This window comes from Sphaerodactylus townsendi, linkage group LG12, assembly GCF_021028975.2.
Source record: "Sphaerodactylus townsendi isolate TG3544 linkage group LG12, MPM_Stown_v2.3, whole genome shotgun sequence".
NCBI classification, from domain to species: Eukaryota; Metazoa; Chordata; class Lepidosauria; order Squamata; family Sphaerodactylidae; genus Sphaerodactylus; species Sphaerodactylus townsendi.
This window is the reverse complement of record NC_059436.1, coordinates 40905579-40931886: the sequence shown is the minus strand read 5'-3', so window position 1 is coordinate 40931886 and position 26308 is coordinate 40905579. Positions and strand designations below refer to the sequence as shown.

Sequence of the window (26308 nt, the reverse complement as noted above, 5' to 3'; positions counted from 1 at the left end):
AAACTGTTTCCTGAAAAGATGCTCCATGGGAAACCACCACCTATTTCTCTGGAAAGCAAACGCCAGTTCAGACATACAGTGAAGAGTGTAGTGGTAGAGCCATATTAGAGTATGGTAGCAAAAACAAAACTCCTGTGACACTACAAAGAAAAATGACATCGTGGAGTATGTGTTGTTAGTCTTTAGGGTGACCCTGGACTTCTGTACAACAAAGAGAAGGCAAGTTTTCTCTTGCTGTGGTTTTGGTTTCGGCAATGTCAAAACAACTGGAAGAGGTGAAACGTGAAGAGACTCAAAAGAGCAGTTCTACTCACGGGTGGTCCCTTTCTGCCAGGGCTCCCCACACCACCAGAGACACCCTGCAGGAGAAGTGGAGACATTAAGATAAAAAGAAACCCCTTTTGGCACCTCCCCCATCTTATTACCTAAGGGTAGAGATAAGGTCAGGGAAAAAAAACCTTAGTTCCACGCTGTCTTCTTATATCTTTTAAGTTCAATACTTTCTCTAGACTCTAAGTCATTCTGACTTTCTCTCACAGACCTCTGAAATTGCGGGGGAAGGGGGCTTTTTCCAGTTTTTTTTTCAAGGATTAAAAATATTCCAATGGAAAAATTAGGAAGCACTGAATATAAAAGCTTCTATGAAATATTTTCTCTCACACAATCAGTAAAATGGATCATAGGACCAGATTTTTTCACACTCAAAATATATAGCATGAAGGAATCTGAAGACTCTCTCAATTTTTTTCAATTTTGGGGAGGGGGCACTGGGAAAAAACTATGACATATTTTCTTTTTTTGAGCAAATTATCTGACCTCATTAACCACACTGCCACAACAAAGACCATTTTCTCTAGTAAGGCTAATGCCTTCCCCTCATCAGTGATGATAGGTAGATTCTGACCCACTGCATTCCAGGAGGCTTTCCCCACTACAGAAGTGAGCTAAGGTTGACTCAGTTTCCTTCAGTGGAGGGCGATTCCAGGCTGTCCCCACAACAACTGAGTTGGCCCCCTGGAACCGAGCTAAGTGGGTGGGATCATCTTGGTGCCTGTTTCGCTCTTCGATCGTGATTGGCGCTTGTGTTACAGCGGGAAACGGGATTGTTCTTCTTTTTTTTACAGTTTTTACAGTTGACAGTTTACGGTTACATGCGCTTTCTGCCTGCCACGACTCTCCCATTCTACACGTGCCACAAAAGCGGCTCGTGATTGGTTGAACGGATAAGGTGTCGTTTCGATGCTTCCCCACTTCAAAGTGGTGGTATCGAATCCTTTGTTCCCGCAGAAAAGTGTAGCTTCATAACTGCATTGACAAGCGATGTCGCGAAAGTTCTGGGGGGCTGAGACAAAACAAAGTTGAGCTCAGTGGCAGTGGGGATTCACTGAGGCGAACCTAGGTAGAAACGAGTTCAACTCTGTCAGTGGGGAAAGCCCCCAGGAGAGGCTGTGACTTTGTGGCACTGACACACCAGATACAATATTATGTGTCATCTTCAACTGCCTATTTCACAAAGAAATTCATTCCCAGCTAATTTGGGCCTTTAATTACCAAAGGAAAGGAAAGAACATAGATCACGTATGCAGGCATTTTTGGCTGACAGGAATGAGACAATAAAAGCCTCAGTGGCACTGTTTTGGGCCACAGCACTGTTCGAACTAAAAAGAAGAGCAGCAAAACAAGAATTTGCCTTTCAAACAGTGCCTTTTGGAGTAGTTATCATTATGCATATTTATATCATGACATTCTTATTATTTGTAATAAGGACCAATTGGGCCTGTATTTGTTTTTTAAATGACATTAAAGGTTTCTGATTTCTGACCATGGACCTCAGAGCTGCATGTGTTTCCCTGCTCCGAGACTTCCTTGGCAGTCCTGGCTGCCAATGAAGTTCCTGAACAAGAAAGGAGAATGAAATAGGTAGTATAGAATGGGAACCTGTGTACCAGGCTTTCCTTCTGCGCCGTGGATTCCTGGAGCCCCTCGTAAGCCCTGCAGAGAGATTGAAAAGGGGAGAGAGTTTATCACATAGTTAGAGACCTAGTGTTTTTCCATCAATCGAGACAGTTAAGTCATGGGATACTAATAAAATTTGTGAATGGCTGTTCAAAAGGGATACTCTTTCAGATATTGAAAAAGCATCCAGTATGAAATATTTAATTTGGTATCCTAAAGTTAAGAAATGCAATATCTATTCCCAATACCTTACTGATCCCTCCAATCCCTCCTTAAGAAAGGGATTTACCAACCTTCGCTTTCAATCCTTTCCTACCGAATAGCTCCTTGGTAGATACCAAAAGCTCCTAAGCGACCAGCGTCTCTGCCCGTGTGGTCTCGGCCAACCTGAAGCTCATTATATCTTATGCTGTCCGCTCTAGGATCGATTCCCCACTTGCATAATTGACCTAGGTTCGACCTAGGTTTGACCCCACATCCGCTGAGTTCAACCCGGGTCCGTTTCAGTTCTGTCCCTTCTTACCATTAAAATTCTGAATCCACCAGGGTGGTACAATTTTTTCCCGTCCTAGGTCGAACTCAGGTCGAACCTGGTAAAGTGGGGAATCTTCTTCGCTGTGACTCTCCCATTCAGCCAATCACAGAGATGTGTATTGAGCATGCGCAGTGAAGTTCAGCCAATCACAGAGAAGTGAACACCAAAAGAAGTACTGTTGGGCATCATGATGCCCACAGGAACCATGTTGGGCAATCTTGCTCTACTTTAAGAGAGAGTATCTTACAGGCAGCTATCAATATTGCTACACTGGCCCAATCAACACTGGCCCAATATTAAGGACCAGAGATCTCAGGAGCCAAATCATACTGGACTGCTTTCCATATTGCCACTCGACTGACTCACACCGGCAACTGTTCCAAGTTTTATGCTTAGATGGCAGCTACTAAGTTTGCCCATTTCCCACAATGCATGTTCTTTAAACGAATTTAATTGAGAACTGGACCTTGGGGTGACAGGCAGCAAAATATTACAGAATGCTTTGTGATCAGGCCCAGCCAGCATGCACCAGTTTCAGCACCAAGGCGTAAATCTGGGAAGAGCTATTTAAGAACAAATGGCACCCTGGAAGATATGACCAGCAGTATTTACTAAGTCAAATCCTGCACGGCTGGAATTAGAGTCCCCCTCCCCCAATGTCTAGACCACAGGTCGTGGCTTCTTGTCAGTTTTGGAGTCTCAGAAACTCTCTCTGGAAATGTAAAATTGCCCAATTCTGGTTTGTTGGCAAAGCAGTAAGAGATGTCAGGGAATGAGTATGGAAACCTCTGCATAGGAAACTATTGCTCTGCCACTGAGAGTTACAGCCTCTCCCAAAATATAATAGCAGAAGAGGCCCATAGGGTCAAAATGGATATCACCTAGACATGTGAACCTTTGTCAGTGTCTTATACCATTGTACCATTGGTCCACTCAGTTCAGTATCGTCTATCCTGATTGGCAGCAGCTCTCCAGGGTCTTAGCCAGAGTATCTCTCCCAGCACCTGCTGCCTGAGATCCTTTAGTGACAGACACTGGAGATCAACCCTGGTTATACTGTACAGCAAATCTGTCACAAGCAAGACTGGCCACAGTGGGAATCCTGTGACTTACTGGAGATCCTGGCATCCCAGTGAGCCCACGCTGACCAGTCAAGCCCTGGGAAGAAACAAATATTAGAAGAGTTATTAATCACACTATCCACTGATTTGAAAAATCCTTACTTTATTATTACCAAGAGGTGGCTCGTGACTATCACTAAAGCAGCAAAACCAGAGACGAAGGAGGGGATTCTGCATACTCAGGGGAAATCCCTAATTACTTGGAAAGTAATTGTAAATTATACAAAAGGAAAAGAGAAAAAGAGCATCAAAATTGTCTGAAAAGGAATATGTGTTCTCTAGGAGACATCAATGCTAGGTCCAACCAACAGTTAGTTAAACAGGTACAAGAAATAGAGAAACAGGCCTCCAAGAATGTATCAGATCCTAGAGCATGGAATTTAGATTGGGTGGAGATGTCTCAATAACTTATCATGTTGTTTTGAACAATGAATTCATCTGTGTTTGACAGCAAAGCAGACATTATGGAATAATCACATCATTCCCTGTGAAGTGCCAACAATATCAAGGGGGATCCCTCCGGTACCATTCAAATAGGGACAATAAAAAAATATAATGTTCCATATCCTCCACCAGTGCCAAGTGAGAGTTTATCTAATGGAATACTGGAGTGTATGTCATGACTATAGTCTAATGGCGTTGTTCGGAATTGATGGCATGTGTACATGTCACAGAAGGCACCATTTCAGAAGAAGCATTCTCTTGTGTGAGAGAGAATGCCTCTTCCAAGAGCCAAGCGAGACGTTATGTGAGCCATAAGTCGAAACATGGGTGCCTGACTCGACTCATTGGCATGCGGAAGAACTGAGAAACTTTGAAAATGCTCCATTTGGCTCCAGAGCACTGTGAAGGGATAAGAGGGGCTTCAGGCTTCTTTCCTGGCCCACTTTTGCTGTAGAAAATGGCCACGTGAAAAGGTTGCCTTTTTGGCAAACAGGGTCCTGTAACCACTGTTTCAACTGGTAAAAATGGCCCAGTAGGGATGCCTGATATCCCTCCCCCACCTCACAGTTCTCTGGCATAAAAAGGCAGACTTTCAAAAATATTTGTAAACGAATCTGCTCCTTAGTTAAATCAGGGTTATCGTTTAACCATTTAAAAAGTTTCAAAACAATTATTCTAACAGATCAGTCAATTAATTGATATAGCTTTCATACAGATTTGATGATAAACAATTGCTTTGCACATTGAGGGAAATAAACCTCCTAATAAATGCCCTTACATAACTTGTCCCCTCTTAACCTTCATATCACTAATGCATGCTTCTGGCACAAGAGGTTGTAAATTACCCTGTTTCCTCGTGGTCCTGACCTTCCTTTGGGGCCATCCAGACCTCGACTGCCCTGCACATCAGAGAGAAAACAATGTCAATTTAATTTAAAAAAACTTGAATTCCCTCCAGCCACTTTTCCATTCTGTTGAGAACTGGCCCTTTCTCTGGATAATTTCCAGCTTTTAAGACAGCTATTAATGGTGGCTATCATGAAGCTGCCGTCATAGAACCTAGAACCCAGTAACTAATGTGTAACTTGGAAGAGCTTTCCCAGCAGCCTCCTGACAACCCAAGCCACACATCCCATAATTATTCCTTGCCACAAACCCTGTGCCCAAGAGCAACATTTTCTCCCTTTGCTGGTGCACCTTATTTGATGATAGAAAGCTGATATTCAAAACACGACAAAGCTCTCAGGAAACAGTGAGGAACGCTGCTCAACAGGAAGGCAAAGGATGAGACAAACCTTGAGCCCTTCTGTGCCATTTTGACCAGGAGGACCGATCTGCCCTTCTTCTCCCTGGAATAGAACAGAACATTAGTCAACAGTTTCAGCACAAGCCATTTTGTAGCTTCAACAGGACAGAAAGTATACTCTGTTCAACACAATGGTCCAAGGAGATGTGTGTATTAATTCACCACAGCTTCCTGGGTCTTCTTTATGTTGAATGCTCCGTCGGGGTCTAGACTCTTATCTGGTGAACCAGGTTTGGTTTTTTGCTCCTACACATGAAGCCTGCTGGGTGACCTTGGGCTAGTCACAGTTCCCACAGTACTCTCTCAGTTCCACTTACCTCACAAGGTATCTATTGTGGGGAGGGGAAGAGATTTGTAAGCCACTGTGAGATCTTTGAGATACAGAAGAGCAGGGTATAAATACACTTCTTCTTTAGATAGCTTTTGGAATAGGGGACAATTTAAAAAAATGTCATTCCTTTGCCAGCAGTCTGAAATGGTGTGGTCTATTCTACCACCTTATTCTCCAGCATGCACAAACCCAGTTAGAGATGGATAGATTGGCAATTCAGCTACAATGACTGAGCATATGTATATTGTTCTTTTTTTTTTAAAGCGACTATTCTTTTGCAAACTCAGAAGTTTGCAAAAAAACTCAGAAATTTGGAAAAAGCAATGGTGGGCTGGAAGGCTGGCTGGGTCCTTTTTTCTTTCTTTCTTTTTTTGATATACATTTTTATAAGTTTTAGGAGGAAGTCTCCAGTAGGGGGATCTCTAATGCCATAATTTCTCCCTAGCAAAAGGCAGAATATGGAACGTTTAGAACAAGACACCCGGGGTTCAGATAAATGGGACCTTTAAAGGTGTTAATTGTTAGTAAAAGTGTGCCACTTAACAGAGGACTGATAACACATTCCAGTGCCAGCAGATAAGTAAATTAATGAAATAATTCAAAGGCCAAAGGATCTATCCAACATAGGAGGCTCCCTGCTAGACTTCTGCATGAATCACAGCTTTGACCTTGCTGTGGATAGGCACTGTGGTTATTATTTGAGGTGTGCATACCAATGTCACAGCCCCACTCACTGGTCTGGCATTTCATCTCTGATTCCATTCTTCATTATTTTCCTCTGGATCTATGGGTATGTATCATCTGCCTACTGAAGACTCCCAGTGTCCATCTTTTGAAGTGGGACCCAATCCAGTAAAGTTTCTGCCACAATCAATCCGCTAGTCTTTAAAATCCCACAAGGCTCTTTTCTGGTTTTGCCGCAATGAAACAGCTGATGGGTGATTCCTGCCCTGCTGCAAACAGGGTGGTGGTTATTAATGCCGAACATGCCCTGAAACAAAGACTCGGTGGCCCATTCTCTTTGAAGTTGCGGGAACCTCGTCAGAGGTGGGATCCAGCAGGTTCTCACAGGTTCCCGAGAGTAGGTTACTAATTATTTGTATGTGCCGAGAGGGGGTTACTAATTGGTGATTTTGCCATGTGATTTTTGCCTTAGTTACGCCCCTCCTCTCAGCAGTAGTGCGCAGAACTTGAAGCAGTCTAGCAGGAGGTGCACCGGCGTGCATGGCAGCCTGCGCCTGCGTGCAATCGTTTCCCGTCCAAGGACTGGCGCAGCAGCTGCGCCCTTGCCACAGCCCCACCCAGGAATGCCCCGCCCCCGGAATGCCCGGCCATGCCCTCGGCGTGTCCCGTCCAGCCCCATTGGCGTTATGCCCCAGTTTGAATCCCACCACCATGGGAACCTGTTACTAAAATTTTTGGATCCCACCACTGAACCTCGTCATACGTAATTGGCCTTTGGGTACCTAATGAAAGGAGCTTTGACTCTCAAAAACTTATACTTCAAAAATCTCGCTGATCTCAAAGGTGCTACTGAACTTGTGACGAGTAACAAACTTGTAACACTTCTATTCTGAAACCGAGGATGACTTTGCAAGATCCAGCCACAGGATGCACAAATATGCCCTTGTTCGACAATTCAATGCCCTTTTTCATTTTTTTAAAAAAAGGTTATTGGGTTGCTTTTTCATTCCACCGATTTTTTTTGCTGGTGCAACTAATTCATATCTGTCTGTCTTTTTTACACAAACAGTAGGTGTCCATTTTAAAGGTAGTTATTTCAATCAAATGTTGTTAGTGTGGTCAATAAAGACCAAAAAAACTTTAGCTGTGTCTTGAGCAAAAACTGGAAATTTTAAACTGAAGCTGTACATTCAAGAAATTCAGTAACATCCCTACTCACAGCTAATGTGTAAGCAAGCAGTCTCGAAATGGCATTATCTGATGTGATGCTGAAGGAAAGGAAAGCTCTATCCCTGATGGGAATTTCGCAAATGCAAATTGCCACTTGATGCAGAGGAATGAATCTGCACATGTGAACTTGCTCGTTGTAGCCCTCTAGTAGCTGCTAAAGCCTTCTGAGAGGGTCACTCCCAAAAGCAAAGGAACCACCAAATAGGGGGAAAACATGGGGCCTTTCCCCACTTACCTTAAGCCCCGCGCTACTTGAGGAAAGTAGCACGGGGTCCCCTGGCACTCCCCACAACAGGGGTGACAATAGGCGCCTTATCCAGTAGCTGCCACTGTTTAAGTACCCCCTCGAAGTATCCCTGGCGCTCTTCTTAACGGCGCCTTTTGGTGACCCCGTGCAGAGCCGGGGTCGTGGGGACACCCAGGCATGTGCCAGGGATGCTGCGCGCTGAGAGCAGCACGCGGCATAGGGGGGATCAAAGAAAGTGGGGAAAGGCCCATGGTTAAATGTGCAGCATTCTAAAACAGATTTCTTGATTACACAGTCTTGTCGAGCTGTACCGACCAACAAATTAATAGCAACACAAGGATTTTATGCTAGACTCCACTTCATTAGACATATGAAACTATAGAAAACAATGGTCTCTCTGCATTTGGCGGGGAGGTTGGATCTAGATTTATATATATATATATATATAAAGATATTAATACAAGGTCCAGGTGTTCTTAAAGTTATTTTGAATAAATATCCAACCGAAGAATCTACTATAATCACTAAAACCAACATTCCCATTTATACAAACATTGTACAGTGAACCAAAAAGGATAAACACTTTCTATAACCAAAAACTTTCTTCTGGCTTTACTTTCAATAAAATGAATATGACAATAACAAGAATATCTATACTTGTTCATCACAGACGGTTTTGAGTATGTTTCACATCTGTTGAACTGAATTCCTCTGTAAACAGGGAACAGATTGGTTGTTGTGGGTTTTCCGGGCTGTGTGTGTAACAGACTTTTTTCTGTGACACACATCTGAAGATGCCAGCCACAGAAGCAGGTGAAATGTTAGGAACAAAATCTACCAGACCATGGCCACACAGCCCAGAAAACTCACAACAACCAATCGAATGCAGCTGTGAAAGCCTTTGGCAATACAAGGAACAGACCAATTCATTAAAGAAACATCTATAAATGTTCAGAAGCAGCGTAGTTCTGAACACCAGTTGTTTCCTTCTTTCTCAGTTCAGAGATTACATGCTTATATTTTTAGATGAAACAGAGAACAGCTCTCTTTTTAGATACATTTGGAAGAAATCACAAATCTGATCAGCAGGCACTTGAAAGTTTCTTTCACATTAAATCTGTACATTTGCTACCACCACAACAAAAAATGCTACTTTGGAATGGCTGAAATAAGCTTCCTTACTTCTGGTCCCTGAAGCCCAGATAGCCCTTTTGGCCCAGAAAAGCCTTGGAAACCAAAGGCCCCTTGAATTCCTGGCAGTCCTTTTGCCCCGTGCACACCAGTGGAGCCCTGAAAAGATGACAAATACATCACAAATTTTTTTGAACAAACCAAAAAGTGATTTCTGGGGGAAAAAAACCACTTGTGGATCCTATACTGTGTTCCACCGAAAGATGATAGTAGATCGTATACTCCACCACAGAACAAAACATGCCAGATCTTCTTTGTTGCTCCAGCTGGGTCCTAGTGTCTACCTAGCCCTGTTCCTCCATCTGTTTGGAAGTCATTCAATAAACTATAAATGATCTCATATCAAAATACCATTTTCAGTAACATACAAAATAATGGTTTTGACAGAGGAAGTGCATAAAAATGAATGCTAATTCTCATATTCATTCAGGACTAATGCAGAAGCATACACCTTTCTCAACCACTGCACCTCAAGATGGAATTGCCATCTTTCTGTGGAACAGAGTATAGTTTAGCTTGGAACTGACTCCTCTCTATAGTAGCAATCCTGCCTCTAATCCCAGATTGTGTCAAGAGCAGGCACTCTGCACATGATCAATGAACTACTGCTCTACTTAATCCAGGGCTGAACCTAGCACTGAAGGTAGGTTCCAAGCCTTTGATGATTGATTAACTGTTGCCTTAGTGGATAATGTGTCATTTAAGGAATAAAACAGAGTTCCCCAGAGTGGCACCGCTGGGCACCAGATGTTCACTAAAATTTCAGGAAGTGGGCAGGGGCATTTTAAGGCAGGGCTTGTTTTGGTTGCCTTCTTTCAAATGAAAGGCTTTTCCACTCTAGGATCAGTAGAATGGGTAGGAGCCAGTGTGTTCCTTAGTCAGTGTGTAGTTTCACTCCTTATTCAGCATTTCGTTCCTCCCAAGATGTCAAGGAGTGAGGTCAGAGGTGGGATCCAGCAGGTTCTCACAGGTTCCCGAGAGTAGGTTACTAATTATTTGTGTGTGCCGAGAGGGGGTTACTAATTGGTGATTTTGCCACGTGATTTTTGCCTTAGTTACGCCTCTCCTCTCAGCAGTAGCACGCAGAACTTGAAGCAGTCTAGCAGGAGGTGCACCGACATGGGTGGCAGCCTGTGCCTGCGTGCATTCGTTTCCCGCCCAAGGACCGGCACAGCGGCTGCGTCCTTGCCACAGCCCCGCCCAGGAATGCCCCGTCCACGGAATTCCCGGTCATGCCCCCATCGTGCCTTGCCCAGCCCCATTGGCGCTACACCACAGTTTGAATCCCACCACCATGGGAACCTGTTACTAAAATTTTTGGATCCCACCACTGAGTGAGGTATTTAATTAGGCTCCACCTCCCGAGGCAGACATTTTGGGTTTGGCTCCTGGGGCAGCACCCACTACCTTCTCTCAAAATTCCAAAAGTGTCCGCATGCTCAAAAAAGTCGGGGTTCCAGTATACTATAAGTTATAGAATAATCTCAGGGAGCATCTTTTTGTGTTCATTTTATCTTCAGTATTGAGATCAAAATTCTTTTTCCAGATCTGATCCATTCAAGACCAAAGATTATGTTTTCTCAAGAATATTGGCCTCAGAAGCATTCCCTCCAAACACATTACACTTGCCTTTGGCAAGGATGTTTTTATATCTCCAAACCTCTGGCATTTCCAGGGTGTAGCTTAGGCAGCTGATTTTTTTTTGCTTTATTAAAATGCAACTATGTGGAGTTATTGCTACTTTTGTGTTTTCACAAGTGTCACGGGACTTTGTTTTGAAGTTCACTTTGCCTTGTAAATCACTTAAAAAACTCTTAAAGCTGAAAAATGGGATAGAAGTGCAGCCAACAAATGGATCAACGAATGAAATATTCAGTCAGTATTTTTTTTGCTGTTGAGTCATGGCTGACATGGCGACCCTGTAGGGTTTTGAAGGCAAGAGACATTTGAAGGTGGTTTGCCATTGCCTGCCTCCACATCATGACCCTAGTATTCCTTGGAGGCCTCCCAACCAAAAATTACCCAGAGCCAAACTTGCTTAGCTTTTGACAAGATCAGACTAGACTGGGGATATCCAGGTAAGGGTCTCTGTGTGTAGAAAGAAGCTTATATTGTGGGAGAGGATTTCTAAGCAAGATTCTGTTGCTTACAGAAAGAAAACCATGATCTGGCTCAACAGACCCAACACTGGCAACAGCAGGACAAAATCAGTCTTCCTTTCTGCAGAATCTCTAGGGACACTGTGTGTGTGCCATCAAGGCACCCCTAGAGGTTTTCAAGGCAAGAGATGCTCAGAGGTAGTTTGCCATTGGCTGTCTGTGCGGGTGCTGAGAGAATTCTGAGGAGCACTTTGTACCACTTTAAAAGGCTCCACTTGGCAACTTCAAGAACATCTCTGAACAGCAGAAACCCTCCTTTTAGGCAGTACTGCCCAACCCGCAGCAGAGGAGTCTAGCAGCAAAAGCAACCTGCCCATCTCCAGATTTCATCACCCTGGCAGGGACCATGGTTCAAAGATAAAGTCCCAGGTTCAACCCCTAATATTGCCAGTTCACAGATCTCAGGTATGAGTGATTAGGAAATATCCTTCTTTGTGTGAGACAAAAGGTATGGATTCCTCCTGGCAACCAGGGAAGCTGCCATGTGCTGATTCAGATTATCCAAGTCCATCTAGCTCAGTGTCTTCTACTGTGATTGGCTGCCAGACACTGAGCTGCATGGATTTAATTGGCCAGAAGCAGCATAAAATAGCTTCCTGTGTTGCCATGCAGAATCTATGGCAGACTGGTAGAGCATTTGCTTTGGTTGCAGAAGGTTCCTGGTGCAGTTGCTGGCATCTCTATTTAAACAGTCTCAGGCACCAGGTGTTGGGGATGCTGTTTCTCTGCATTACCCTGGAAAGTTACAGCAGTCTGAGTAGGCAGTACTGAGTACATCAATCAAATAAGGCAACCAACACAGCCCAAAGTTCTGCACCACAGAAAGCATGCGGGAGAAATGCATTTTTTCCCTGTCGGGGCACAATTATTTCATTCCTATTGATTTGGACAGCTAATATCCTTTTAAAACTACATGTTTGGGTTTTTAAAGAAAAAGTTTGAATCATGTAAGCAGAAAAATGCTAACCTACCTGGTCGCCTTTGGCTCCAGCATCCCCTTTGGCCCCCTGCAGACCTCTGCCCCCCTGGAAGATTAGGAAAAAAAGATGGAGAACTTGAGAAGGCAACAATGATCACTTAGGCCCTTTTCACACATGCAAAATAATGAACTTTCAATCCACTTTCACAATTGTTTGCATGTGGATTTTGGTATTCCACACAGCTGCAAAGTGCACTGAAAGTGGATTGAATGTGCATTATTCTGCGTGTGCGGAAGGGGCCTTAGAACAGGAACCAGTTCTTACATGTCCCTCTCTGTCATCAAAATGCTACGTCTGGGCTTCATAGTTCAGTTGGTTTCAGTGGTGTCATTTTTGAGGTGGATGCCGTCAGCTTGTGAATTGGTTCTGGGTTTTTTTTGCATCTTCATCAGAATGAACTTTACTGGAGAACAACTATTCTGAGTTACTAGTCCCTTCTGTTTTGAATATCTAGTTCTTGCAATAAGAATTATGCTCCTATTACCACTTTAGGTTGTAAGTGACATTTTTACCACATATCATATTTTTAATGCTGTCTCATTTTTTAAAAGAGGCAAATTCCCTGCAAATAGAAAACTAGTATGGAAACAAGCATGTTGGACTAGTAGCTCTTCCTCCCTGGTGTGCTCGTTTTCTACATGCAGGACCACACACAGTTAAAACACATAGACAGGAAGTAGGGAGACTAAGGAAACGACAGTAGAACAAGTAAGTCTTCATCTGCTGGTGGAAGACAATGATAGACAGGGACAGAAGTGTCTCCCTGGGGAGAGAATTCCACAATTTTGGTGCCACAACCAAAAAAGCCCTTTCTCATGGTGCTATCTATCTAGCCTCAGACAAGAAGGCACCTGAAGATGACCATAGTGTCAAAGTAGGTTCATATGGGGGCAGGCACAGCAGCCCACCTTCCTTCATTTTGCTACATGTGTACACCAGGACTCCGCCCCCTGGATGGCCACCTTTGTTGGGTTGGGCATCCCGGTACGAGCAAAAAAAAAACTTACTTGGTCCCCAGGAAGTCCTTGTAGGCCCTGTATGCCAGGTGGACCCTGGGAGAGTGACAAAATAGGTTAATGAGCCAAGTTCAAGAAAATATATACAGAACCTCAACTCCCCGCCTCCCCAGAGGCACAATGAAGTCCTTGAACTTCACAATGAGCAAGTAAGAAGGAATAGGCCGATCGTTACCCTCCCCTGTTCTGTGGGGAAGCAGGGGAGGGGAGTGTGCTGCCTCAGAGCGATGTCAAGATAGATGGCCAGAAGCCCAAGCAAATAGCTAGCATGTGCAACAATCCATATATTCAAGTGAACAAGGCAAGATCATTTCTCAGCCTCCAGTGCCTGCCACGTTCGAGCTTTGATCTGCCGAGGGGGAAGAGAAGAAGCAGAAGCTGGGGAAAAAATGCCACAGACGTGCGCCCCACTCTGGATATTCTCCAGGAATCTGACCCAGCTAAAATATCCCCAGATGCCAAAGGGGTCCTCAAAAAGGGCACGTGTTGCTTTCATCAAGCGCAGGCACACACACAGGCTGCAAAGTCGTGCACAGCAATTGAGCCGACTGAGTTTGCAGTCCTGGGAAATGTCTGGCTGGAGGCAGGCAACAGCTTTTTCCAGAGAGTCCCTCTCGACTGCTGTTCGGTAATAATCACCCCACTTTTCACCTCTGGTGAGTGGGTTTCACAAGTTCTGCATTGTTTCCAAAACCAATTTGACCACAAGCAACAGTGGCATAATAAAATACGTATGAAGAAAAGCAAAACCTCTCTGAAGAACTATTTTTAGGACTCTTAAAACTATTCCAGAAGGGCAGTCACGTTTAGTTTCCTGCTGCAAAAAGAGAACACTCCAACAGCACCTGAAAGACTAGGCAAATGTATTCCAGCACAGGCATTAGTAAATCGGAGTTCACTTCAATCAGAGGTGATGGCAGGTATAACCCATTGAGTCAAGCTTTTTAAATTCCTCACAGAAGTAAGCTCTGATGTACAAAAGCATATGCCGAAATAAATCTGCTTAGTCTTCAAGGTGCCACTGGACTTCTGTTTAATTTTAAAAACTACTGCTTGTCTCTAGCTTCTGTTTCATTCAAGTATCCTCTGAAAGGATTTACTCACATCCGTCAAGGTCGCTGACAAAGAACCCCAAACCTGGCTTTGGAATGCACCACAGTCCCTAACCCTCAGTACTTCTGTAGAAAAAAATATAACCTTGTGTTTTCATAGCAAAAATATATCCTTGATTTACTCCCTTTCTCAGGAAAGGTTTGAAAAGCCAGGATATTTTACGTGTGTTATACTGTCAAAGCTGGAGTCCAAATCCAACTTTTTTCACAACTAATTCTTGACTTCAGTTTCTCTGCACAATCTTATAATATTACTTGCTATCTTACGCACCCGGTTTGATCTTACTGTTTATAATTAATTCAATTCAAATTATAAATTACAAGCATATAAAATTGTGTATAATATCTAATGTATTAGGGTTTTTAATGCTTCTATCCCCTACAAAAAACCCTTCACAATCACAACTCTACCCTTCTCCAACAAAGACCAGCCAAAACGCAACCAGATCCTGGTACTTACTGCCACACCTTCTTGTTCACTTGTTCCTCTAAGACCAGGAAGACCACGGGGTCCCTGAAACAATCCAAAAGAAGTCTTTGGTCAGAGCCAGTGGATCTTGAGAGGGTCAGTAATCAAGCAAGGGAAGGGGAGCTGAGTTGGCACATGCCTGAGTTTGTACATGCCTGAAAAGTGGCTCAGACGCAGAGGCAATGCTTTATAGACCCAAGTAGGTCTCCTCTTGTCCTGGTAAATCTGATGAATGGCATGTTTGAACCATCCCATCATCAATAGTCATGCAGGCTAAACAATTAGCATTCCACAACAAAGTCTGATCTACTAATTCTCAAGGGAGATAAGTTAATAGCTTTAAAAGTGGTGCACCTTTAAAAGAAAAAAATAGAATTCCAATAATTCTAGCTGCTATACAGATCTTCTCTTTGAAAAATCAACTGCCACTGATTGACTATCTAAAACCAATGAGGCTATTGCTATAACCATTCTTACCCTAAATATTACTGGCTTGAAAAGGAAAGCAAGGGATAACTTTTTTCTTAATTTTTTTTGCATAGATTTGACATTATTTTATTATAAGAAACGTGGTCCAAAACAGATCCATACTCAAAAGGTTATATTTTGTTTTCATTCCTAGCTGTTGCAGCTGGCTCTCAGCGTTGTCATAGCGGGGGTTACTGTGGATTCACTCAGCTTCTCTTTGTTTAGTAAATGTGACCCTTCCATTCAGTCCTCCTCTGGCACAAGGGCTTTTCATCAAATCATCAGATTTTAGTTTGCTGCTTATAAATGTACATCCTCCCCTTTTCAGGAGTCGGGCAATTTTCCAAACTCAGTGGGATACTTTATCAAACTAGACTGCAGGCTTAGAGGTCTCTTACCCCCTAGCAGAAATCCACATAGCTAGAGGTTTTAATGCTAGGATAGGGAAAGACAATCCCTCTTTAAGATCAGTTATGCACTGTGATATGCATGATGTCGCTCCTATTTCATATTTCTCTATAAAACAGTATAAAGATTTATCAATTAAATATGCTGGGACTCTTTTGACAAGCTTTATTGTTTCTTCTGGTAAATCTATTATAAACAGTACATTCCCCCATGATTGGTCATGTGAATTTACATTCAGCTGCCTGTGGGGAAGCAGTGTTATATAATGGTTTTCCCAAATGAGATGGTCTATCCAGAACTTCTGTGTGGGCAATTGCGTAGGCAGTGACCCATGTATATATACATATATATACATATAACTATTATATATATAACTAAAAAACCTAATATATATATATTAAAAAACCTATCATCTTAGTACAATTCTGGTAATGTGAGACCTTATTATTGGGCTTGCTATCCTGCCCTTTCTCAGCCAGAGCAGGCTCAGTGTGGCTTACACCTATAGTAATACAAAATTCCAGCTAAATGTAGCAAGCACAGAAAAAACATTAAAACTACAACACTAATGACCAATACTAATTCAAAAGATGGCAACAACATTTTAATAACTTCAAAGTGATTTAGGCCCCAAAGCCTAAAAATGTCTTCTCCCACCCATCAAAAGTACTTTAAACAAAAGGAGGGGTGAGAAAAAGGGGCAATTGGAGGCCAGCAGGATGGAAAAGACCATAGCTGCCTCAACCAAAGACCCAGTGGAACATCTCTGTGGAGCTGACCAAGGTCCTTAGCTGCCTCAACCAAAGACCCAGTGGAACATCTCTGTGGAGCTGACCAAGGTCCTTAGCTGCCTCAACCAAAGACCCAGTGGAACATCTCTGTGGAGCTGACCAAGGTCCTTAGCTGCCTCAACCAAAGACCCAGTGGAACATCTCTGTGGAACTGACCAAGGTCCTCAGCTGCCTCAACCAAAGACCCTGTGGAACATCTCTGTGGAGCTGATCAAGGTCCTCAGCTGCCTCAACCAAAGACCCAGTCGAACATCTCTGTGGAGCTGACCAAGGTCCTTAGCTGCCTCAACCAAAGACCCAGTGGAACATCTCTGTGGAGCTGACCAAGGTCCTTAGCTGCCTCAACCAAAGACCCAGTGGAACATCTCTGTGGAACTGACCAAGGTCCTGCAGGATCCTGATGTCAGCTAATATAGAGTTCCACCAAACTGGAGCCAGGACAGAAAAAGCCTCTGATTGAGATTAGCAGGACATCTTGGGGATGAGGGGCTACCAGGAAGTTAGTACCGGATGAGCAAAGCACCCTCTAGGAGCAATATAGGGAGATGCAATCTCGCAGGTACAAAGGTCTTAAAGGTCAACACCGAAACCTTGATTATGATCTGGAATTCAACTGAACATGATCCGAAATTCAAGTGCAGCTGGTGAAGCACCGGGTGAATATGTGCTCTCACTGGGATTTTGGTAAGAACCCTCACCTGAACCCTAAATTGAAGTCCCTCTTCTGGCCATCAGCAGTGACAGCATCAAACTACAGCACAGAGCAGGCTACAGTTTCTTCTTCTATCAAGCTCTTCTGGAGATCCACTGTCATAGATAGATTGCCAGACTAGGAATGGGCACATGCAGGATGCAATTCCTATTCAGCCATAAAGCTTTCTGAGCTAACAAATGTTCCTGCACACCAAAAGAAATTGACTGTCAGCCTGACATGACTTCCGGGAAAACTCAGAAGTTATGTTAGTCCTCTCTAGGACTCACTGGAAATTCTGTAGTTTTATTCAAAAGTGAAAACAAGAAATTGCCTACATGTCCCTACCCTGTCTCCCATTGGGTGCTAGACTATTTCTGTGAGCTCAATCCATGCCCCATGCAAAGCAGCCAGGTGTTCTTAGATTGCATGCAATAGCTCCACAGCCATTGTGTAGTCATTCAATCTATGCACTCACAGATCCTTTGTTTAAGCAGGATATAGAGCTCATGCAAAATAGCACATTTATATTCGGCCTACAGCACAAGGTGCCCTGTTTCAGGGCCAGAGGCTGAATATCATGTTTGAATTGTTCCTTTTTTATCTCTTAAGATTTTTCTCAAACAGATTTCCTAGCAAGAAAAAAACAACAACCCTTTTTCAAATGCAAGAAAGAGAAACTGGTCTTACGGGGTCTCCTTTGGTGCCAGAGGAGCCTTCATTCCCAAGGGGACCCTGGAGAGATAATAAGTTGTTTAAATCTGGGAATAAGTAGATATGAATTCAAAGATTGCATGGTAGAAACGCTGGTCAGGCACTGGTTCCCTGTATCTCCCTGATGGCCTCTGGAATGAATAGCAGGCCATTCGAAGGACATCTCCCAGCCAGAGATATACAGTGCAGAGATAAATAGGTCCAATTTGAACTGTATGAATGAAATCATTTGAAACAATACTGAGGAACAGTGAAATTACAAATATGTGAGCTATCGAAGCCAGATTAATACTGGATTCTGGCTGCTCATTAGCAGGTTTTCAGATTAGTTTGGAGAAGCTTGTTGATGAAGTACAATATATCTATGATGTAGGAGCATGATTTGTACCATAGCCCCCATTGTAGACCTGCTTCACATTACAAACTAGTAAATTGGTAGATTACTCCGTCTTTGGACTGCAAGACATTTTTTGTGCAAACTATGTATTGAACCAGGCAGTAGTACTGTCCTTGGAGTCTTGGGAATCAGGTGATCTCAGACAGCTAATCTAATGTAATTCTCCCTCCCTTCAGAAATAATGTGAGATTTAACTCTACATCTTCTCATCATCCAAAGAGCACCATAACAGCAATGCAGGCCTACAAATCCACTGGGGAGTTATCCTATATGCTGAGTTAAGTGAAAAGGGGTTGGTGTAAGAACACTGCCAAGGAATGCATGAGCTTCTGACCTGTGATCCAGTGAGGCCTGGGGGTCCACGCCTCCCTTGTAATCCTTGTGGGCCCTAGGAGAAGAGAAAACAATCCCCAAAAAAGGATGAAAGCAGCTTACATTATATTAGGAGCAATGTAAGAGTCGGACAAGATGTTGATTGTAATATAAGTTCACCATGGGTACTTGCAGCCATAAAAAGCACAGATTCCACCAGTTCTGAATGGGACATTAGCACACTGGTCTCCTTTGCAGTGAGTGTACATTCCCTTTGGATTGGATTCTCAGTTATGCACACATTTTTCCCTCTCCCAAACTTACAGCACCTCAGATCAGAGAATATCCATAGTTTCCGAAACCTCTAAAAACACAACTTTTCCTCTCCCCTCGCAGGGAAAGCGAAGGGAGACAGCATATATCTTGCTTTCTGTGGGTTTTCTCACTCCTACCCACCTTCCCCCACCTACACAACAACAATTTCTCCTACTCTTCTAGTCACAACCTCAGAAGGATCAAAAGGACTGTTTGTTTTTATTGTTACGTTGAGGGTCTATCAGTGTCACCTTGAGTGTCAATCATTGTCACGCTGGGTCTATCACTGTCACACTGAGGGCCTATCACTGAGGATAGACCCTAAAATTCGCAAAAACTTACAGGGTCTAGAAAATTAACACTAGACCACAGATAGCACCCCCACACCCCACAAAAAAATGGCAACCTTCCCATATGGAGGTTGCACAAAAAGAACAAGGAAGCAGGGGATGGGCAAAATGGTGGATTTGCTCTTCCAGAGATGCTTTGAGAGAATCCTGGGTGTAAACAAAAAACTGCAGGAAAATATCACTGCAAAGCAAACAGCTACGGGGTAAGTAGTGCATGCATAAATGGCCACACACATTCTGTCCCAGTGAGAATGGCAACAGCAGCTGAGGCTGTAGCCTTCCATTTTATGTAGATTCTCACCCCCATTTTCTTGAGCTCGTAAAGCTGAGGTGCAGAAGCAGAGGAAGTCCTCAACCAAAGAAGCCTCCTTTGCTCTTTACGTGATGGGCAGGAAGACTTAAATAGCCTTTTGTCTATGCTCTCTCATGTGGGCGTGGGGGGAAGGTAGAGATCCTGCAAACTCTAAGTCTCAGCAGCTATGAAAAAAAAACTGCTTGCCAGTGAGTCCAAAGCATGCAAACAGGGTAATCAATCACTAAGTTGTGATAACAGAGGGTCTGGTGTTCTCTTTTGTACAGCCAGCCCTAATGATGGCTACCTGGGGATAATCTGCCTCAGGCAGCAGATCCTGAAGTACTGTTTAAAGCATAAATAATAGACAAAAATTACAATTATTGCAATTTTATTTTTAGTACCATATAATGAAGGGACATCATTTGGATTTCCTGCCTCTGAGCTTAAAGTGTCTTCTGGTGCCATGTCAACTGAGTGCTAGTAATTCCCCTCCTCCCACTCCAAAATACAACCCATACATGGGTATATTGTACATACCTGAGGACCCCGAGGACCCAGAAAGCCTGAAGGCCCCATTTCTCCCTAAAGAGAACAAGAAATATTTTCTAATACACACTTCCTCAGGAAGCATCAAGAAGGAGCAGGAGGAGGAAGAGGAGGAGGAGGAGGAAGAAGAAGAGTAATTTGGATTTATATCCCACCTTTCTCTCCTGTTTGGAGACCCACAGTGGCTTACAAACTCCTTTCCCTTCCTCTCCCCCCAACAGACACCTTGCAATGTAGGTTGAGCTAAGAGAGTTCAGAGAGAACTGTGACTAGCTCAAGGTCACCCAGCAGGCTTCATGTATAGGAGTAGGGAAACCAATCTGGTTCACTACCCCCCTTTATGCCCCTGAACATTTTAATCTCACCTGGGAGCCATTGACCCCTTGTAGTCCCACTAGGCCTGGCTGCCCTGGTTCACCCTGTAAAATAAAAACCAGTTCAGCTACAATTGCATTTGTTGATAAAGGTGCAGCAAATTAAATAAGGAAAAACTGAGTTATAATGAGAGAATCCTGGTAAGGTAAAATTAGGATAGGACATTTGATTGGTCAATTGACAAAATTCTGACAAGTTCAAATATTGAGCAAGCATATCAACTCCCCAAGTATTTCAATATGCTTTATTACTGTTATCAGTTCTTTCAACAACTATTGTTTTTCTAGAACAAAGTTCAGTCCTTCATAGGATGCTGTGTAGAGTGAAGTAGCAGATCACCCAGATATGGTATACCATGATTGCTGCACCAAGCAAGATGGAGTCCTGGGCAGTTCTCTGGAGTGACCTTTAGCATCAATGACTGGTTCCCATCCTGTTTCAAAAGGTCTCAAGTTACAGTAGGTGGTCAACTAGTCAGCAAATCAACCCTAGATAGGGGGCCACTCTTGGGTACATCTTCCAAATCAAAGAACCACTCCACTATCTTCTTGCTGATTTTGAACTATAGTATAGGGCTAACTATATGTTATATTATCTGCATGCTGTGTCCAGGTTTGCCATAACACAATCAGATGCACTTTGTGAGTTCTATGCTCCGAACTCAATTTCCATGTGGTTGGGGGTCTAGTCCAGCCTTGGGCAATAGTGTACAAGTAATGGATGCTTAAGCCTTCTTGTGGCATTTTCCTGACCATAAAGCTGCAATTTGCCCCAGTGGGGAAACCTAGATGTAGTACATGTAACTTTACCCAAATAGCAGAGGTCAGGGCAATTCAAGGCATATAAAAGGGCACAGAATTAAGCCCCCTTTCCCCATGTACAGCAGGAACAATCCACTCCATGGAGAGAAGTAACAAGGCATACCTGATTAAATGTCCATGTAGAGGGTCAAGTGAGGGTGTGAGGATTACATAACATGTAGTTAGCTACCAAGCTTCTAGAGAGTTTCTAGAACTTACTACCTCTCAATGAAATGTAGGGTGAATTTACCATTGGCCCTGCTGGTCCCGAACAGCCCATGGAACCAGCATCTCCCTGCAGAGGAATAAAGAAGTTACATGAGGTGCTAGCATCACAAGTAATGGTTTCCCTTTCACCCTTAACTTTATCAGCGCTAGATGGAGTGGCCACAGAAAACAGAGGCGGGCTCTGCTTAGAAAAAAGAAAAAAGAATTAACTGGAGAAAATTCTAGTGGTTTCCCCACACTTCTAGCTGGGTGCAGCATATTCAAGACCACTCTTCTTGAAACTACCTCGGGGCAATTGTGAAGAAAGCCTTACTAACTGAGCATTGTACATACCTACACACACACCCTGATGTATCAACTAGGCTTCCTGGCAACTGCGCCAGAAGTTAAAGGGGGTGGGATTTAGAAAAAAAAATGATGGGGGTATGGTAGAATTTCTAAAAAAATGATGAATTGTGCACAGAAAGCACATTGATGGAGATACCTTTTTCTTTGTGTTCTGTAATATTAGAACATTGGGCAGTAGTAATATTAGAACATTGGGCAATATTAGAACATAGGCCAGATTATACAGAATATATTTAATTTATGGAACTCAGTGATGTTATGATAGCCATCCATTTAGATGGCTTGAAAAGAGGATGAGACAAATTCACTGGCAGGGAGACCTCTCACTAGTCAAGGGACCTCCATATTTATTGTCAGTGTACTATTAGATACTACTTGTTGAGGGACAAACATGGGAGGTGGTTGGGGTGCTGTGTGGTTTCAGGCTGTATGGCCGTGTTCTAGCAGCATTCTCTCCTGACATTTCGCCTGCATCTGTGGCTGGCATCTTCAGGCGAAACGTCAGGAGAGAATGCTGCTAGAACACGGCCATACAGCCCAGAAACCACACAGCACCCCAGTGATTCCAGCCGTGAAAGCCTTCGACAATACATGGGAGGTGGTTGCTGTCTTGATACCTTCTTTGTGGACTTCCCTGGCACCAGCTGGTTACTTTTTGAAACAGGAAACTGAAGTGGGTGGACCCTTGGTTTGAACCAGCACATCTGCTCTTATATTCTCTGCTGTTATGGCTAATAAATATGGTGCACATAAACCAAATCACTACTATAAGCAAAAAAAAAATTAAATGGGGTGCATAGTTGCATTCTACAAACCACTCAGATTAAAACTCAATCAATAATGCAGAAAGACGCAAGGTGCACATATGCACTTTAATTTATTTATGTTCCTTTGAAAGCTATTTTGCCTGGAACTGCCTGGTGGCTGACGTTGAAATACCAGTAAGACTATAAAACTTACCCTAAAAAAGAAAACAAATGTTTTGACATAAGGAATTCATCTAGTCAATCTGTTTTGAACTTTTGGATTTTATTTTATATATTGTTAAAGTGATAATATGCACCTTGTATATTTCAGGATTATTGATTGAGTATTAAACCGTGTGACTATGAATCATATTTAACATTTTCATTCGTAGTAGTGTGACTATATATTAAAACTGGCATTAAAGTTAAGAAAGACATTGATTATTTCATCACCATTTCTGATATTGCTCTACACAGTACATTGTTTGTGAGCATAACTTCTTTGTACTGAACCCTAGTTTTGTAGTCATGACTAACAAAAGCAGAATAAATTTTGCAAAACAAGAGGAAACGTTCAAATGTGGTTAAGCTGAATATAAGCCATAGTGGTCTACTTTACTGTCCCATTCTTTTGTAAAAACACCTTCCTAACCCATTCTAGTGGAACATAACCATGTTCCTTCTGTAGAAATGCCCTCTTAAACAAATCTGTTTTACATAGTTTGTGGAAAGGCTTAAAGCCTTCCAGATTTCCTCATACCAGTTATTCCACAAAGTAAAGGTCACAAAAGAGTATGTACACATATAGACAGTTGTTGATCTGTAGGGTGACACTCCCAGATCCTGCATAGGTGAACAAGCCTTTGCAAAATTACCGGTAAGAAGCACCCTATATTACTGTACAATGACCGTCTGACTGAGTGAAATCAAAGTGACCGCCAAGCTGCCTGAGTCAACAGAATCTGCAAAAGACCCTTTCTGAGGCAGCTAAAGTACCAGGAAAGAACAGAAAGGACAGAAATCACTCACCACTGCACCCAGAAGACCCTGAATCCCAGGAGGCCCTCTGGAGCCCATCAGCCCCTAAAAGACATAATCAACTATATCAATCAATTACATTCAGGCCTGAAATTAAGAGCCTTCTGCCATTTTCCAAAGTAATAAAAATATAATCTCTTCACTTGAGAAAACTGAGGGCTTTGTTACTTGTGATGCTGAATGCCATGTACATAATGTGGCCCTAAACTGTAGCTATGGAAAATGGGGCAATTTTGAGTCTGGTTGACACAAGAATACACACTGGAAGTTGTTCAGCCAGTAGTAGCATGGTTGTTGGGATGGAGTACAGATTAAGTTCAGAAAAAGAGCGAGACAATTGTTTGCCATGCTGGGACATGACTTGTGTAGCTTTTCTGTTGTTGTTGCTGCTGCAGCTAGTACAACACAGGGTGACAGGGCTCCCACAGCATGATTCCCCAGTAGGTTTTTTCCCAATCAATAATTTAATAGCGTTGTATATTTAAAATAATATATGTATTTTAAGTAAGTCCCTACCCCATTTCACTGTGGCTCTCCCCCCCCATATATCTCTGTAACAAAAGGAGCAAGATACTTTTTTTTGTAGATATGAAAGCTGGGAATTCAGAATACCAATGCATATTTTGGTATAAAAGTATATCGAAATAATGTTATTAAATTGCTAGCTGGAATTTTTTTAAAAAAAGTTCTCTGCAGTATGGAGAGAAAACAGCTGTTTCCCCTTTGAAACCTACTTTAAAATAGCTGCAAAATCCAAACAATTCCACCCACACACACAATTCAGACTTTGCTGTGATCTTTCCCCAAACCTCAAAGCAGGTCTCAAAAAGATCAGAGAAAAGCCAAGGAAACCCTGGGAGGGGTACAAATGTATTGCCATGCCATGGAGAAGCAGGAAAAAAACTTCACTTTCCAACAGCATTGAACTTGGGGCAAATAACCCATGTGGAAGCACCCTAGGATGCCACAATTAAACACATTAACTTCCTTATTGGTATATAGACTGCTACACCTGAGACTCTGTGGATGGTTTAGATGTCAAAGGGGAGATGGGTGAATTTCTGGCTTACCTGGAGCCCAATGGGGCCAGAAGGGCCACTTTCTCCTTTGATACCCTGAAAACCGAAACAGAGAAAAGATGCCCAATGAGGTCAATAACCAGCTTACAAGAAATGCTTAGAAATGTCCACTGGAATGGAATGGATGCTTTTTCCTGATTGGAAATCTCCATGATCTGGGGATGTTGAGCAAGGAGAAGCCAATTTACTGAAATGGAGGCCTTGCAAGACTAGTCAACAACAATCACCACCATTACCTTTATTAGGCATATAAAATAAGCGTTACCAGATATTTGTAATGTACAAAGCAAGAGTAAGATCAAAACACAGAGGAACTGTGTCTAGCATTAGACATTACTTACAGAGTTCCATCACTTGTAAGAGAAATTTTGCTGCTTTTTCCAAGAGCATGGCGTCTGTATTATTTAACAGAAACCCCACAACAAAATTGTCAGAGTCTCTTACAGATTTGTCTAGGGCCAGCCAAGGAGAGAAACTCTTGATACCCACACATCTTGGACAGTCAAATATAATGTGGGCAAGAATCTCCACTTGATTTTTACAGTGTGGACAAACCCGATCCTGGAGAGGGATAGATAAATAGCGACCCTTCGTAATGGCAGATGGGAAAGTACTGCATCTGGCCCTAGTAATAATCCATCTCTGTTGGGGTTCAGTTAATAGTTTGAGATATTTGGCTATGCGCCCCTGTTCAGGTATTATTCCGAGAGAAAGGGGAGAGCATGATTTATTTGCTTGCAAGACTAGTAAGACTAGGCTGCTTAACTTTCCATCCATTTGAGGCAGCATCCAGCCACTCTACACATATTTCTGCTCCAACCTGCTCCTCTGTATGAGCCCGAGGCTACTGCTCAGAGGCAATGTACTCTCGGACGTTCCCAAATATATTTCCTACATCTCAAACTGAAGACTCTCATGGCTAGGAAATTATGAAGAGTCTTTCAAAGCACTGCTTTACTTTGCAACAAGAAGTTCCATGGGAGAGTTTGCTGTTGAAGATAGACCCCAGATGAGTTGTCTTTCCAAATGCGAATCCCAACACTCTCACCTTTGTACCTTTTCTGCCTTTTTCACCTGGAGGCCCAGGGTCACCCAAAAAGCCCTGCAAAATTGGACATTTAGTTTTAGAATTCAAACCAATCTTTATTACAGTCATAGGTCAGCATAAGGTGGATATGATACAACTGTTAAAAATCAAACACAAATTCAAACTAGACCTATATTACTGGCCCCTACAATCTTTAAACTCTTTCTGAACGACCTTGCTCCAACTCTTAGTAGAGTCCATTCCCATAGCCCTACCTTGGGTTCTACATCTACCCTCCTGCTCCTTTTCGCTGATGATGCGGTTTTACTTTCACGCTCAAGAATAGGACTTAGGAGAGCCCTGGATTGCTGTATAGAATATTGTTTTCTTAATGATCTACAGCTTAATTTGGATAAATCTAAAATCGTAGCTTTCACTCATAAATGGAAACCTACTAAATGGGTGATAATACAAAACTGTTTTGAACAGGTCCAATCATATAAATATTTAGGTCTTACGTTTCACCACCAGGCCTCCTGGACTCTTCATAGGAATTGGGCTACGCAATTACGGTTATGTTGTATTTGTGACAGAAGCTA

General features: G+C 42.8%; 1 protein-coding gene across 1 annotated transcript in view; it reads right to left on the bottom strand.

Moving 5' to 3' along the window:
• LOC125441537 (collagen alpha-1(V) chain-like) overlaps positions 1 to 26308 on the bottom strand; it is an 87573-nt gene that overhangs the window by 10289 nt on the left and 50976 nt on the right. Inside the window, exons 15-31 of the mRNA XM_048512146.1 lie at positions 25731 to 25784; positions 24674 to 24718; positions 23595 to 23648; positions 21494 to 21538; positions 20434 to 20487; positions 20060 to 20104; positions 18585 to 18638; positions 17830 to 17874; positions 14773 to 14826; positions 13192 to 13236; positions 12176 to 12229; positions 9037 to 9144; positions 5352 to 5405; positions 4902 to 4955; positions 3605 to 3649; positions 1939 to 1992; positions 315 to 359 (exon numbers count right to left, since the gene is read on the bottom strand). Of these exons, the coding sequence (XP_048368103.1) occupies positions 315 to 359; positions 1939 to 1992; positions 3605 to 3649; positions 4902 to 4955; positions 5352 to 5405; positions 9037 to 9144; positions 12176 to 12229; positions 13192 to 13236; positions 14773 to 14826; positions 17830 to 17874; positions 18585 to 18638; positions 20060 to 20104; positions 20434 to 20487; positions 21494 to 21538; positions 23595 to 23648; positions 24674 to 24718; positions 25731 to 25784 (909 nt within the window). The remainder of the gene's footprint in view (positions 1 to 314; positions 360 to 1938; positions 1993 to 3604; positions 3650 to 4901; positions 4956 to 5351; positions 5406 to 9036; positions 9145 to 12175; positions 12230 to 13191; positions 13237 to 14772; positions 14827 to 17829; positions 17875 to 18584; positions 18639 to 20059; positions 20105 to 20433; positions 20488 to 21493; positions 21539 to 23594; positions 23649 to 24673; positions 24719 to 25730; positions 25785 to 26308) is intronic.